Source organism: Cornus florida, unplaced genomic scaffold (assembly GCF_030987335.1).
Source record: "Cornus florida cultivar Cherokee Brave unplaced genomic scaffold, ASM3098733v1 CherokeeBrave_3.0.0_Hap2_Chr11, whole genome shotgun sequence".
Taxonomy (NCBI): Eukaryota; Viridiplantae; Streptophyta; class Magnoliopsida; order Cornales; family Cornaceae; genus Cornus; species Cornus florida.
In genome coordinates this window covers 126,860,138-126,877,051 of record NW_026775581.1, presented here as the reverse complement: position 1 = coordinate 126,877,051, position 16,914 = coordinate 126,860,138, and the positions used below count along the sequence as shown (strand labels likewise).

The 16,914-nt window shown below is 34.8% G+C and overlaps 1 protein-coding gene and 1 non-coding gene across 2 annotated transcripts; one reads left to right on the top strand and one right to left on the bottom strand.

Annotated features, from left to right (window-relative positions):
* Positions 1 to 814: 814 nt before the first annotated feature.
* On the top strand, positions 815 to 886 carry TRNAE-UUC (transfer RNA glutamic acid (anticodon UUC)). The gene has a single exon. It is a non-coding gene; the product is annotated as a tRNA-Glu (tRNA).
* A 410-nt stretch (positions 887 to 1,296) lies between these two features.
* Positions 1,297 to 15,713, bottom strand: LOC132283091 (ATP-dependent DNA helicase DDM1-like). Its single transcript, XM_059784985.1, has 16 exons — positions 15,511 to 15,713; positions 15,170 to 15,261; positions 14,195 to 14,467; positions 14,015 to 14,101; positions 9,285 to 9,631; positions 8,896 to 9,085; positions 8,594 to 8,769; positions 5,622 to 5,691; positions 5,348 to 5,537; positions 4,538 to 4,633; positions 4,278 to 4,372; positions 4,061 to 4,180; positions 2,910 to 3,029; positions 2,670 to 2,768; positions 2,463 to 2,570; positions 1,297 to 1,844 (listed from the first exon to the last, which is right to left on the bottom strand). The coding sequence occupies exons 2-16, from the start codon at positions 15,236 to 15,238 to the stop codon at positions 1,602 to 1,604; spliced, it is 2,283 nt and encodes a 760-aa protein (XP_059640968.1). The 5' UTR covers positions 15,239 to 15,261; positions 15,511 to 15,713; the 3' UTR covers positions 1,297 to 1,601.
* Between the last annotated feature and the right edge of the window lie 1,201 nt (positions 15,714 to 16,914).

The window sequence follows — 16,914 nt, the reverse complement described above, 5'->3', positions numbered from 1 at the left end:
TAATACTCGGCTCACTTGCAATTTTAACCACACTCAAGCGAGTGAGTGTTGTACTGGATTTTTTAATATAAAGATTGAAGCTGAAAATAATTTGACAGTGACCATGGTCCCAATGAAATAATGAAAATTATCAGTAGTTTAATATAATTCAGTGCAACTCACTGACTATGGTTTATATATATATATATATATATATATATAATTTGACCATTAAGTTGTAATTTTTCAAACATTTGTATATGTTGGGGCCTCTTGGTCCAAAACCGACCTTGTGAGGGTACTTAAGATCAACCCAGAAAATTAAAATGCAGCCTTGAAAACTTTAGGCCAGCCCATTTTTCTAGTTGGCTAACTCATGGTTCAAATCGGAAAGAGAGAGTGTGTCCAGGTCTATTTTTCGAGTTGATTTGAGAAGACTGCGACCCATCATAAGTTCATAACTCAAAGAATGAATACCCTCTAATAGTTTTCCTCTCATGCCTCTTAATAGATGGTGGAGGATCAAGTCCCACGAGGCAATCCCCCGAAGTTTTTTTTGCCAATAAAAAATAAAAACCTTTATCCAACCCATACAAAAAAGAGCACATAACTATCATCTTGTTTAGATTTAAGTTGATTATAAAATCATAATGTGTTGGTTTTTTAACCTTTTCATCCAATAAATACTTCTTCTTCAGTCTCGATTGTCTTTACATCCATGCTTAACTCTAGTGTATATGCACGCATATATAACAACAATTAACAATTACATCACGTGTGTAATTAATTTTTTTATAATTCCATCACTAGATTAAGTGAACAATTACCAACATGATCCGTTGTCGTCCAGCGGTTAGGATATCTGGCTTTCACCCAGGAGACCCGGGTTCGATTCCCGGCAACGGAACTGTTTTGCCACCAATCAAATTATTCCAAATCAATCTTACCTTTCATTAGACCAATTGATTTGCTTTTTTTTTATTTTTTATTTATTTATACCTTTTTCAAAATGAAGATAAAGAAAGCCAGAAATTGCCAACATTTAGGATTCCATTTAAACCCATCCTGAAACACATATAGATCATAAGATATACTAAGTTGCATCAACTGCAATGCAAATTAAATTCTTCCAAATCAAATTCCTAACTTTATTTAGACAAATTGAGAACTTTTTTTTTTTTTTTTTTAGGTAACATTTTTCAAAATGAAAATAAAGAAAGCCAAAAATTGCCAACATTTAGGATTACATTTAAACCTATCCTGTAGCATATATAGATCATAAGATTTAAGTTGCATCAACTGCCAAGGCCAGTTAAATTCTTCCAAATCACTCTGAATTTTCATAATTTCTCATTCGACTATTTGAAATGTCATCCAATAACTTTAGTAAGACACTGGACATACTTTTGATCCATTTACAAAATAGCTCCATTCCAGGGAGATAATTAGAGACATTGCTCACCAAAAGCATATTTCAGCTAGGGCAAATCCCACCCTTAATACTCCAGGATCCTAAAAATGCCAAAAAAAAAATGGCATCCCAAAAATACTCGGAAAGTGCAGGATCTCAATATAGCATCCAAAAAAACCTGCGACCCAAATCTCCACATTAAACAAGTCTATCAGCTGTTGAGAGCGGAGAGCATGCCTCCACTTGCAGTTGGAATCACCACCTCCCAACCAGGCCCTTTAAGGGGGAGCACACTAGCAGCAAAATCAGGTTGTCCACCTTCATTTGATGGAGGACAAGCAATCAGATCACTGCGATCCAACACCCTCTCCAAATCCTCATCACTAATTTCTGTTTGTATCATCCTGTCTTCTGCATCATATTCATCTCGGAGCAGTTCCAAGAGGTCCTCTTCCTGAAATAATAGTTCCATTAGTAGAAAAATATAAACATCACAATTTACAGATTGTCATAATCTAAATTGTTAAAAAATTCATTCAGCAATTTCACTATTCCAACAAGTGATAAAGAGGAAAACAGAAAACCTTCACAAACTAAAGCATGTAACCTAATTGATTTTAAATTCATGGACATTCACATAACACTAGGCTAGTCAACCAAGTCAATGCCTACCAAATCTGTGATGAGTCCACCAAAACAGTAAGAAACCTGAGCCAAGCCTCACGGCCTATCAAAATATGAAGCTCGAGTTTTCAGTTCCTATACAGTTCCCAAGGACATTATATTAGCAGCAACGAAGAAGTTTATTTTGAATGTGTTGTGAATTTGGAAATAACTCAGACTAGTTACAAGTGAATCATGTCATATGTTTGTTCTGGTCTCTTGTAGAGGATAGAGTACATGATCGGGATTTCAGATATGGAGTCATCATCAACACACCCCCGTGTTCGCACGGCGGGTAACAAAAGCACTGTCCAATTACAGAACATCAATATGGCAACAAATGGTACGACAGAGCCAATAGAACCATACATTGCAGATATTAAATATTATAACAACATATATTACAAACCTCCATATCTGCACTGTTAGGCTTGGTTCTTTCTTGCTGAAACTGCCCTTTACCAATCACCACATGCTCAAGCTTTAACTTACTGAAAGCTCTCTTCAGAATTCGACCCTGATAGCACATGCTTCCTCAGTTTCTTTCATTACCAACTAAAATAACATTTAACTGCATTATATTTGAACATGAACAAGGCCAATCATAAGAAAGTACCTCTACCGATAGAGCTGTTGACAGCCTGTAAACATGAACCGGCTTTGTTTGACCTATTCTATGACACCGATCCATCGCCTGTAAATCCATTTGAGGATTCTGGGATGCAAATCCAATAAAATAAATCAAGTTAGAAATTAAAAAATATCAAAATGCATTGAAACAAAGACAAAAAGCTCAAAAGGCCAATAAAAAGAACCATAGAAATAAAGAAAAAACTGTGCAATAACGAGAACCCACCCAGTCGCTGTCATACAAAATGCAGGTATCAGCTGCAGTAAGATTGATACCCAGCCCACCAGCCCTAGTGCTGAGAATAAATATTCTGTAATTACTGTTCACATCATTGAACTCCTCGATCTGTTTGATAAAAATAGCAGGTTATCAATAAACCAAAACTATAAACTTTAAACAAGTAAGAAGAAAAATAGGCTTCTTATACAATATAAAAAGATAATGGCAGCACTACAGAGTGAAAGGACAAAACACAATCTCATAAACAAAGTGCCGACTAGAGAAACAATTTAAAAAAAAAAAAAAAATGCAACCTTTGTATGGATAACTAAAACTGAGAGCAAATAGTCTATAAAGAATCAGTTCCCTTTGAATGAATGTAACTAGCTATTTCATGGACATCACCCCAGAGTGGAAGGACAAAACACCATCTCATTAACAAAGTGCGGACCAGGGAAACAAAAAATAAATAAATAAATGCAACCACTTCTTCCACTAACCAAAATTCAAATACCAATACCAATACCAAAACTAGGTCCAAATGAGACCTACATGATGCCAGTAAGTCAAATGTTATTTTCCTTCAGTAATAACAAACAAATATGAAGGCATTCTTGTAAACAAGTTAGACATTATACAAGAAACATCGACAAACATAAAATGCATGGAATGCAAAAGAAGTTTAAAATTTATAAAAGAGATAAATCATAAAAGGAAAAAAGGTGGCAAAGAGGACGATCATATTCCAAGGTGCAGGTTTGTAAGCTTGAAGGGGAAAATGTCAACATGACATGAGCTGGGATTATATGACAGCAAGCAGAACACGCTTGAAAGAAGGTTGTAGCATTAAATTTGGATTGTGTAGTGAATCACAACTTGAGTATCAAAAGAAAGTAACAGAATTCCAGGGACAAAAGAAAGCACCCTGATTACCCAAAGAAAAAAGTAATTGCATCCTCTCCATGATTAGCCTAGTGGCACTAGTCAGCCTTAAGAGTATAGATTCGCCCAACAATTCTGGAAGGGCGGGAAATTTCTATAAACAACAATTCTGGTGAATTGTATAAAAAGTAAAACACAAAACACTTTTTCAAAAAGGGCGGGAAATTTCTATAAACAAAATATCAACCCGAAATATTTAAGGAGGTAGCACTTACCTGTCTTCTTCGCTCAGGCAATTTTACATTGCCGTCGATTCTACAAACTTCAAATCCCTTTTCACTAAAATAGTAATCAATTATATCCAAAATCTTGGTCCACTGGGAGAAGATCAAAACCTGTTTGTCATTATAACAAAAGATGAGTAGTATGAAACAAGAAGTTAGTGAGAACAAAAAAAAAAAAAAAAAAAAACCAATTAACTCTAAAGAGTACTTTGTGATTGCGAGCAAATAACTTTTTCAGCAATCTGTCCAACAATCGAAACTTGCCACACTGTTCAACTATCTGTTCTACGGGCGGGTAGAAATCTGTCGAGAAAAGAAGCAGGAAAAGATGAAAAGTTAAAAAGAACCCTTTCACTCTAGATCTAGTTGATCAATTGCAAAAAACATACAAGAGCCATCGAAGGCTGACTCAAAGTTTAAGAGAACCCTTTCACTCTAGATCTAGTTGATCAATTGCAAAAAACATACATGAGCCATCAAAGGCCGACTCTAAGAGATCAGGATGGTTGCAGTTCTTCCGAAGTTGAATCATCAAATTATTAAGCTTCCCTTTCATTCCACGTCCTGCAATTTATAAAATTAAAATTCAATTTGGAAATTTATGAAATAATATGAAATAAAATATTTAGAGGTGAATTAAAGGTTAGTAGTCTACCACAAATGTGCAATAAATGGGCTGATTTAATATCCACAACTTACTTTATGCATGCTCAACGAAGACCCAATCCAGGTCAGATCAATGAGGATTATAACAAAAGGAAAGTATGACAACATGATAGTTGATACCATCTTCTGATAAGTCACAAATACGACAACATGATACCATCTTATGATTCTTATGGTAAATCACAAAACCAATCTACTTCTAACCTCAACCTGATCACCAACCTAAACCACAATTCCAAACGTTTAACCCATGGTCAGGAAGCAATTAGAACATATGCCATTGCATATCGTGCTCCATTGATATATTGCATAATGCCTTGGCAGATTTCCCCATTTGGCACTCTCTGGTTGATAATGCATACTACTGAATAAATTCCATTTCATTGAGTATGTTTTGCCTGCAATTTTGGAAACTCTCTTTCCAGAAACTGTACTAAAACTCAATTTTTTATTAAAAAAATTATAAATTGTAAAGCTAGGGGAATAGGATATTCAGGAATTGCAAGGAATTTGACATAGAGAATATGTCCCCTTTATTATTTTTTGTTGTAATTCCACAGTGGTTCAATATCTGGCAAATGGAGATTTTAAGAAAAAAAATGGTTCCGTTACCAGTGTCCAACTTCTCTAGCAAATAGTTTTCCAGTGTCTTATCAACTAGATGATCCTGAAAATTCTTTTGATGCTCAGTCAAGTTAGCATATAAAATGATCTCTTTTTTTCGAGGGAGCATCTGCTCAACATCAGCTTTCATTCTTCGAAGGAGGAAGGGACGCAATATGGCATGGAGTTTCACCACCACCTGCATGTATTGAAACCAATTAGCGTTTTACATACAATGTGAAAAACATATTATTTTATAAGACACGGAAAAAAGAATGCATACTTGAGCCCTTCTCTTCTCTTCCAATTCTTCCTTCATGGCTTCATTGTTGCACTTACCAGAAAGATCAAACCTAAGTACAAAATCATACCATAAACAAAATAATCAGGCCATAGCAAGTAAATTTTGTTTTCTTCCTAGAACTTAAAAAATAAATAACTTATAGGAGTTACCATGGTCGAAGACCATGAACAGGAGAAGAAATTCTCAGGAATAAATTCAAAAAAGATTTCACTTTCCACAGAAACCACCTTGAACTCCAATTTCAGATGTTCAACTTTCTTCAACTATATATGGATGTAAATTGTTCGTGAGATGGTAAAAGGGTGTGTTTAGGTCATATATTCAAAAATACATATGTATATATTTGATAAATAGGTATTAGTTTCATATATCGGCTTGCAGAGAAAGAAACAGAGAAGCTTGTTTGCCAGTTACAACAAAATGGAAATTAAACATTTCATACTAAATGAGGAAAAGCTTCTCCTTTGCCTACAAAATTATATTGTATGTCGTATGCTACAATTGATTGTCAATGCCCCCATCATTATTATGACAGGACTCAACAATTACAAGCTCTTTACTCATACAACAGAAATGTAACATAGATTAAATAATGATCATTACTAGGTGTCCATCAGTCGTTCCGTAACAATAACAGTTGGCATCATGCGTATTACACCCCATTATAATCAGCCAGACCTGATTTCCAGGCATAAAGACTAGGGAAGTGAATTATAAAGGCCACAGTTACCATTCTTTCTTCATTCCCGACCCCACCTCAAATACATATCATCAATTCATTGCAGGACCCTACAATAGTAAGCTCCTTACTCAAATAACAGAAATGTAAACATAGTTTTAAATAGTGGTCATTACATGGTATAGCAGTCCTGCAGCCATTACGCAACAGTAACAGTAAGTATTATTATTATTACTCCCCACTATAATGGTTCTGACCTGATCTCGAATTATAAAAAGCCTAGGGAAGTGAATTATAAAAGGCCAAGGTTTTCATTGTTTCTTCATTCCTCCACCCCACCCCAAATACACAAACAAGAATATATGTATTAAGAATATGTGGGCGTATGTACATATATATATCAGACTTCTTCTACCTAACACCCCTAAATCCTTAGACCTAGCCTCCAACACCTCTAAATAAGAACTTAAACTTACATGTCGGACAAAAAGCACCCAAGAGTTCATTCAATTACTAAGCTTTAGAATTATTTTAAATTTCTTTCTATTTTTCACTTGATTTAGATAAGATAAAACATAAATTTATTATCTGATGTTAAATCTAGAGAAATCAGTAGTAGGTCTTAATGGGTCTTCTACTTCTGAACAACAATTCTGAAAGCTTTTTCATTGGTGGTAATTTTATTTCACACTGATAACCTCGATTTCACCACTTTTGATTATGTATATATTTCCATGTTCAAGCGCTTCAATTGTCATAAAATTAGTGAAAGGTAAAATTAGTAACTTTTGTGACGACTTAAAAATCAAAATAAAATTCATTAACCATATTAAATAATCTTTAGAAACTCGATCGCATCCATTAAAAAAACAAATATATGGAAATCTGCGATTAAAACAAGCATATTGGTACATTGTAGTACAGTTGGGGAGGTTGAAAGCAATTCATAGCTTCGGCAACCAATTACATTACACACCTAGGGATGGCAATTTGTACTGCCCTGTCCTGCCCCTAATGGCATGGGTATGGGAACCGTTTATGTGCCATAGGGGCAGGTACGGATTTAGATTTTAAACCTGTCACGGGTATGGGGTTTGAGAAACATCCGCCCCGCCCTTTATACTTTCTTTTTTTAAAAAAATTATATATATAGATGTATATATGTGTTATAGATGTATGCACATTATTGTGTTCATATATATATATATATATCATCATTTACTATGTATTTACATTGTATAGAATTTTACAGATTTTATCAATTTATCTATATAGATAACCAAACAAAAAACCGGGGCAGACACGGGAACACGCATCTCCTAACAGGGCGGGTATGGATTGTGAAATTTAAACCCGTCACGGGTATGGGGCATGTATGGATTTGTCCATAATTAAACAGGGCTGGTACGGATTTAGGCAAACCCGCTCCATATCCGCCTCATTGCCATCCCTATACATACCCAGTTATGTCCTGTTACATCACAGTCATTACTATTACAAAATGTTACCATTACATAAAACCTTAGGCGTAAGGGCTACATTGCAATTTAGTCATTGATATTACAAGCATGACAAAAGGAAAAAATTAAAACCCACAAGATGTCCAGAAAACAAAATGTGAAATGACGTCACACTTCCATACTGTGACTTGTATAACTAGATAATTTGTCCTAGAGCAAGTTAATGTGTCAATGCGGCGTTCATTCTAAACAGTAGGGGTGCTCAAAATATTGTTGGAACCAGTAACCAGTACAAACCGAACTGTCACTTCGGTTTGATTCTGCTTCCAAAATTATTAGCCATTAAAAAAATGGTTCCGGTTCCAGGTCCATTAAGATTGAACCAAACCTTAAACTATATATATATATATATATATATATATATTATAATATTAATAAATAATAATATAAAACTTGTCTTTACCGTGGTTCAGTTCAGTTCCATGTCTCAACTGTTCGGTAGGGGTGCACACAGTCTGGTTCCTAGAAACAATCTGTTTTGGTATATAGGTCTCTAATATGATCAAATAATCCCCACATAATGCAAGTAAAAAGTATGGACTCAAATGGTCTTAAATTAAAAAAAAACTGTACCCATATGAGAAATATACACACAAAGACCACACACAATAATACCAAGGGAGTATAGGAATTACAACTATTTTTCAGAGTTGGTTAATACAAGAAGAAAATATTCAAGTTAGCATACGTAACGAGTTAGGTCAAGTTCATGCAAAAATCACATTTGGTAAAGAAAAGTAAAGCAATGATACCATGATTCAAATTCTTCATGGGATGAGAATATATCAGGCAAAATGAAGTTCAACAATGACCAAAGCTCAGCCAAGTTGTTCTGGAGAGGTGTCCCAGTTAATAAAAGCTTATTTTCAACAGGTAAGAACTTCAGCTCACGCAGTAATTTGCATTCTGAGTTTTTTAACCTGTGGCCCTACAAAGAGAAAATATAGCTTAGATACCAGAAACAAAACTGCTCAGCCTGAGGATTCGAAATTCACATGTGTTTATAAAAGAATAAGGAAGACAAATTCATGGGCTAGGTAATTTTACAATTTACCTCATCAACAACAAGATATTTCCAATTGTAATGCCTCAGGTGCTTTCTTGCATCATTCATTGCAACCTCATAAGAAGTAATTATAATGGGAAATTTTGAGCCAATTGTTCTAGGCATGTGCTTCCTCCTTATCTGATCTCTTTCTTTTCTATTTCCATGGTAGATAATTGCATTCACTGAGGGAACAAACCTTTGAAAAGGAAAAAAGACAGAATATAATAACTATGTATGTTAGTCAAAAAGTATAAATAAAAATAAATAAAAAATAAAAGAGGGAGTAATTTAAACCAAATCATCATAGAAACTGAGCTGAGTCACACTCAATCGAGCTTCAAATCCAACTATTTGGGGTCCCCCTTATTCAATAAAGAATCAAGATACAAAATTACCTTGATACCTCGTTTACCCAATTCGAGAGGGTAGAAAGAGGAGCAATAACTAAATAGGGCCCATCCAAGCCTTTCCCTTTTAAGTGTGCAAGGAAGCCAATAGTTTGAATTGTCTTGCCAAGCCCCATTTGATCTGCTAGGATACCATTCAGGCCATTTTGCCACAACGAGATCAACCACTTCACGCCTTTGATTTGATAAGGTTTCAACTTTCCGCCAGTCAACAAAGGCACAATTTCAGCCTGCTCTTTTTCAGCTTTCTCCTCCTCAGTGAGGTTCATATCATCCAGAGCAGTACCTTCTCGAGATCTCGTAAGCATGGCTGCAACAGCTCTCTTGGCCTTCCTCTGATAAAATGTCATGGTTTTGTTACAGACAATGCAGGTCAAGAAAGAAGTTTTAAAAATGCATGAAAAGAAAAAACGATGAGTGTTAAAAAACAATCAAGGATAGAAACTGAAGAGATCAGCCATAGACATTTGTTGAAATGTGAGCCTCAAAAAACCAACACATTATCATAAAAGATAATTAATGCTATTAGTATTTGACAGGTCAGGAAATGTACTGATGCATGCAAGGAGTTGGTCACTCACAAATAAATTCGAGAAAAAGGTTGTCATCTAAAACCAACAATGAACAATACGATCATCCAGTACTTAGATTCGCACTGCCTTGGGTTTAACCCTGCTACATGATTTGTCATACTATTGGATGCTAACATGGATGCCAGAAATGTTACTACTTGGTTGTGGCATATTGGATCGCCATCCAATGATTTTTAAAAAAAAAAAAAACTAAAACTACGAAAAATTTAATATATATAGAAATATATACAAATCACAAACCTTTGTCTAAAACATCAATAAAGGCATTATTGGATTAGTTTATACAACATTCTATAAAATTAGAGGGCGCAGGGCTTGGCAACATTGTGACCTGGAGATCAGCAGTGCAGAAGTGGAAACAACCTCTATGCATGCAAAAGTAAGGTCCCTGCAAAGGCAAGAACCTTGTGCACTAGAGACTAGCTTTTCTTAGTATTATACCACGTGATATATAGGGTAAATCATCCCACCCTCCCATGAGCTTCGGAAGTCGCACCCTCATATTATACTTAGGTCAAAATAACTCTAACACCCCTGTTAGAGTTAGAAAACCTAATGAAATCAAACGTATCATGTAAAATTACTAGATCACCTTCAACGTAACAACCATAAAAAGATGGAGGCTAACAAGATAGGAAAATATTGAAATGACAAAATCAGCACCGTGATATTACTAAGCCATTTCAAAGAAATTTCAGCCAAACAAAACCCTACCCACTTCTATCTCTCTCTACCCTAACCCACTGTTGCTCCTGTCACGTCGCCAAAAACCATCACTTTGCCCACCCCACATTACTAAAAATTCCTCCTATCTTCCCTCTCTATCAATCTCCCTCTAAAACTCTCTCTAACAACTTCCTTCCCAAAGGAAGATACTATAGCAAACTGTTACGGAAAACATTTCACAACACAGAAAGGTACGATAAGGACTGTTCGTCAAATTTAGTACTCCCTCCATAACAAAATTCTTGACCATCTTTCTATTTCGGGATGTCCCGAAATGCATGTCCCATTCCAAAAACTGATGTACAACTTTTTATAACATTCCCAAAATACCCTTTTGACATTGACTTGATTAAAAAAAAGTGCACTAATTACGGAGTACTCCTTTGTCTTTTAACAAGGATAAATTTGGAAATTCACTCTTATCAATACAATAAAAAAAGTATTAAAAATCCACTACCGTAAAAAGTTGGCTTCCCCAAAAAGCCCAAAAATTTTGGGACACGGAGCATAATAACAGGACAGTTACTCGGTCTTCACACTTCTGTTCAAAGTCCCTTCTCTGCAAAGTGTAGAGTGAGAGAGAGCCTAGAGAGAGAAAATTTGTAAGGAGAGAAAGCAAAGGATAAAAGAAAGGAACAAATCAGAAGTACAAGCAGGACACCCTTTCTCTCCTGATACACTCTTCCTCAATTTTTGTTTCGGAGCTCAAGTTCAAATTGATTCTGTTACTAAATTTTAGGAACTTGGGCTTCTTCAATTTATGTCATTGACTTTATTTTTGAGAGAGACCTTTCTCCTTTCTCCAAGCATGGATGTACTTATATGGTAAGATTTTGTCTTCGCATCAGTGCCAGCAATAGAATTTGTAGCTCTGTTCTTACAACATAGAAAAGGAACCTTTAGATATGCACAATGTTAGAGATGAGTGTTTGTGTCGATTCGTGCTAAACAGTGAGACGTCACACGTAAGATGAGAATGAGAGGGAGATTTGCGTTATCAAAACTGTGGAGAGTTGGAGTCGGCAATTATGGCGGTATGAGCAGAAGGCTATAGAATCAAATAAAGTTTAGTTTAACGTAAATGCATCTCTAATAAGTATATATATTGATGTTATAAGGTTATATTGGTCATTCAACAGGTTTAGTAAGGAACTCAATAATCCTGCTACAAGAAAGGAGGGTAATTTTAGAATTAAATGAAATATCTCTAACAACCCTAACATAATTAACAGCTTGGACTTAACTATATCTTTTACCAAGCCTCAATATAGGAGGACCACAATTTTGATTGAAGTATAATTTGAGGGTGCAACTTGTTGACCTCAGGAGAGGTCAAGGTAAGTTATCCAAATCTAAAATACACTAATTGTGTTGCCATCAACATATCCAAAGTGTATGGTTTCACATTTGTACAGATACCGAGACAACTTGCTCGACTTGTATCAATATCAGGTTCATGTCACGATTCGTCGTGCAATACTTATTAATAAGGTGATGATACAGTTGATTATCATATTCATATCAACTATGTAATCGGAGGGAAGTCAGAAGAACATATTGGTATCAACCTCTCATGTGATTAATCTCGATATCGGATAATATTGACAACCATGATATGAACAGATGATTTAAGTTCAGTCAATTAACTAACAAATCAGCATATCAATTAACTATCAAATCAGCATAAAAGAAAACTGGAACAGAAAGAAATAGACAATAATAAAGTTCTGGCATTTTAGCAAGTTAGTGTCAACCCCCTCCTTAAAAAGCAAATAAAAATTAAAATAAATTGAATGAAAAAAATTTTAAAAATAAAAATAGGATTGCCACCATAAGACAGTGTTATTTTCAACACTCACTTCACCGATATAAGGACATGTGCCATTTTCATCAAATTAATGCAGAAGATATGATAAGACAAGCAGAACAGCAGCACTAAATAATGTTGAGATTTGCAGAATTACTTTCAATACAAGTTGCTAAGCCAAACTCAGTATATTTGAACCCTTGCAATACCATGACTGCTTAACTTTGAACAATCTTGAGAGAATAATTGTCCTCCCATGAAAAAAGTTCCAAAATACTAGGATAACATGACCTACACTTTACTCATTGGATAAAAAATAAGTAAAAAAGGCATGACATTCTACCACTTTATCAAAAGAAAAATGACCTTTTACCATTCAATCTAAAATCTCTCGTTATCTCACATTTCTGTTCCGCACACATTGATGGACAGCACCCTCAAGGCAGCTTTGAAAAGCCTATAATCATCTCCTCATCTATGATCTAGAAAGCACAGACATGCCAAAATGGGCGAAGAATCCGTGTCCGACACGTATCGGACACGCCCCAACACGTGTCGGACACACCAAAAAACGTGTCTGGGATTTTTTATTTTTATATTTTCGGACACAGCACAGACACTCAGCGGACACGCGTCCGACACGCCGGGGGGTGTGCCCGACACGCGTGTTTGGAATTTTTTTTTTTTTTTCAAAGATGATGTTCTGTTTTTTGTTTTGTACCTACCCTTTTGGTATTGTAAACGGTAAAAGTCCTAGGTCAAATGACGGATGGGAATAGATGATAGTACACTGACTTGTTTTTGTATCTTTTTTGGGGACTAGCCTTTAGGTTTTTGTGAATGTTAAGTGCTAACAGTAAAGTCCTGAATGTTAAACAGTCATGAATGTTAATAGTCCTTTCTGTCTATGCTTTTGTATTTGGAGTAAAGTTGCAATGATTATTAAATAATACTAGTTATTATTCTAATGTCTTTTTTTTATTTGGTTTTATAACTATGCAACATTGTTCTTTTATAGTTTATTAGTTATGAGTTATGATTTGTGTTTTTTTTTTTCATTGTGAGGTTGATGAAAAATGCTAACACTCAGTAATTTTTAAAGTACTACATCATATATATATACACATAATTCGCCGTGTCCCCGCCATGTCCTTGTCCTAATTTTTTTGGATTTGCCGTGTCCGGGTCGTGTCGTATCTGTGTCCCGTATCCGTGTCCATGCTTCTTAGTCTATGATACTCATTTGAAGAAACAAGTGAGATTCACATATAACTGAACAATATATATTTAATCATCTTATAATCTGTTAATCGCATTAATTCTGTTTTCTTTTTCTTACTTACAGTTAGAGAGCAGTGCACTACCAATTTGAAATATAAAAGATACAACAAAACAATGAATGCATGTACAGGAAACCTGCAGGGGAAAAAAATTTTGCACATACTAGTTACATGTAAAACAAGATGATATACAAGGGGATGTGAATAACCATACTAGTTTCCTGTTGACACAGCAGAGTGCTCCAAGATGAAGGTTCCAGGCAAAACATAGAAAATTGGAATAAAACACAAAGAAAGAAGGAAAATGAATACATTGTTGTAATCTGTAGCAGCTTTTCTTTTTGAACCTCGGCCTTTCTTTTTCTCTTTAACAGTTCCACCCTCCTCTTCCAGTCCATTCTAGCAATGCAATTAATTTAATAACTCAATCAGCAACAAAATAAAGTAATGCACATATTAGGATTTCATCAGAAAAAGTGCTTCAGAGAGTACAATTGTGATGTCATCCATTTTTTCCAGCAGAAATTCTGAGTAAAGCTGGGTTTGTGTTAGAAGCTCCTCCAATTTAGTGAACTGGGTGTCATTCAAGTAGGGTGCCTCCTTGTGCTCATTCACTCTTTCTTCTTCCTCTTCCTTCACCCTGGCTTCCAGTAGCTTTCCTTCCTCCTCTGCCATGGCTCTTGATATAAGAGAAGAATCTCCATTTTTTGGAGCCAGAAGTATTTCTTCCTCCAACTTCACTTCGATTTTCTCCTTGCAATCACCCTTCATGTTAAATTTGAAAATAAACACTAAATTTGATGAATTCAAAGATATATAAAATTGGTGACAAGTCCAATAGAATCCATCCGCAGAGGGGTTAAAAGGGGGAGGATATTGGGGAAGAAAGAAAGAAACACAGAGAACAAACAAAGAGCCAAATCCAATACATAATACTGTAAAATAATAATAATAATAATAACGTATGTCAATTCATGACCTAAAACCACATTTCCCAGAAAATGCTCAAACTCATTAAGTAAAATTGACATAAAAAAAATAAAAAATAAAAACACAAGAAAAATATATATATGTATATTTTTAATGTGATTATACAAAAGACCAGTAGTCACTGAATATGTGTAGACTTTAATTGGGTATTTGTAAACACTTTTCCCGTATAGCTTTCCTGTCAATAATAGGAATAGCAGTAAATAAAAGAAAAGAAAATTGAACATGCACACATATAGGGCTAAAAGCACACGCGAGGTTATAAAAGAAATCTTTTTCCCTTTTTGGATAGGGCACACACACATATCATGTATGGACAGAGAGACCAACGAGGACAGAAAGAAAGCAAAAGTCACTAACAAATACAAAATGTAAAAGGCTAAACAAACACATAGAGGGAGCTCATAAACAGGATACGATATTTGAGGACATGTGAATAGATACTGAGACGCCATTAAAGGCAAAATGAAACCAAACCTCGTCTTCAAGGACAGAAGTTGGAGAATCAGCAGCGCCTTCGTTCTTCACTTCCTCGTCCGCCACCATTTCTAAGCTTGTATCCCAAGTTCCTGAATCACAAATTTTAGGGGGGGAAAATCAATCTACAACACAATCGAATCAAAACATTACAAGAACACGCAATATTCCCAAAAATAAAGAGAGTAAACAAAATATTTTGAAAATACAACCCAAAATAAAATAAAAAACTAGGGTTTCGGTCACTTCAGATTTTCGGTACTTTTTTCAAAATATTTGCCACATAATGAAATATGTATACACACAAATAAAAAAGAATGTTGAAGGTGGAACGAACTTACTCGAAAATTTTCAGATGGGCGATGAGAGAGAGTTGCAGGGCAGCGACTGCAACAGGAGAGGTTCTTGGTGTCCAGACCAGAGGCGACTCACTTTCCACACATTTATTATTGATTGGTCGTCTTGGGCTCTGAGCGGCTTTGGGCGGGAAATCAAAATTATGAGTTTGCCCTAGACTCTGCACCTTATTACAATGGAACCAGCCACCTTCGACGTTCTTTTTTCAAAAAAATTCCCGTTTCTCCCGATTTTATTGGCCCGGCCGGACCAACCTCGCTTTGCCATGTGTGTGATGCGGTGCAATGCCAGTTGTCCTTCATCTCCGAGTCACACATAACCCCTGCATTCACTATATCTATAAATTATTCACTTTAAGATCCTGTTTTATCTACTAAAACCTTTGTTTGAGACTTTGAGTATTAACAAATTTACTAAGAGAAGAAAGTATTGACAAATCGCAACGGCCAGAAGCTCTATAATTATTGAAAAATAAATAAAAAATAGTTCACCGGGCTTTACAATAAAGTAAAATAAGCCATATTGAAAACTTAAACTTATAAATTACAAAATCTGTCATTATTATTCTTCTCTTGGTGATTTTTTTATTATTATTATTCTTCTCTTGGTGATTTTTTCCTTCATTATTTTCTATCATAAGTCATTTAACGTATTATATTTAATTTTTTTAAATCATTTCATTTTTATTTCATTATACCGTTCATTTTGAATGTTGAATTGTGAATAACCTTTCTATGCTAACCAATTTTTTATTAAATTGGTGTAGCATTCTATCTTATTCGGTTAAGTAACAAAATTTTAATATATATATATACATGCATATTAAAAATATAAATACAATCAGAAAGTATCGGTGTTTCAACGTAATTTCAACATGAACACGACACCTTCATAAATTTGTTGTTACTTCTTAAGTTATATTGATGTAGGTTTTGTTTGTAGTGCTCGCATCCACGCCTCCTCCCGCTCACTATTTGTGTCATATGAATTAGGTGTACAAACAAAAACATTAGAATTGGTACTAACTACTAACTAAACTGAACTAACATTTCAGTTCTTGTTGCATTTCCATATGATGTTGGAAACACACCAAACAAAATCTAATCTTGGTACTTTATAAAATACATGATCAAGTTTACATAAAAAAAAATTAAAAGAAATATTCAAGACAACTTAATTACAAAAATCAAAATTCAACTTCATATCAAATAAAATGTGATTGTCTTGCATTTTTAGCTACAAAATTATCAATTAAAATGCTCAAATCAAGAGATATCATAGTCAATCCATTCAATCATCTTATGACATCGTCATAGGTAAGATTTGATCAACTTCAAATTTTAAATTTTTCTCTTAGAAAATGCAACTATAATTGGAAATGTCAATTA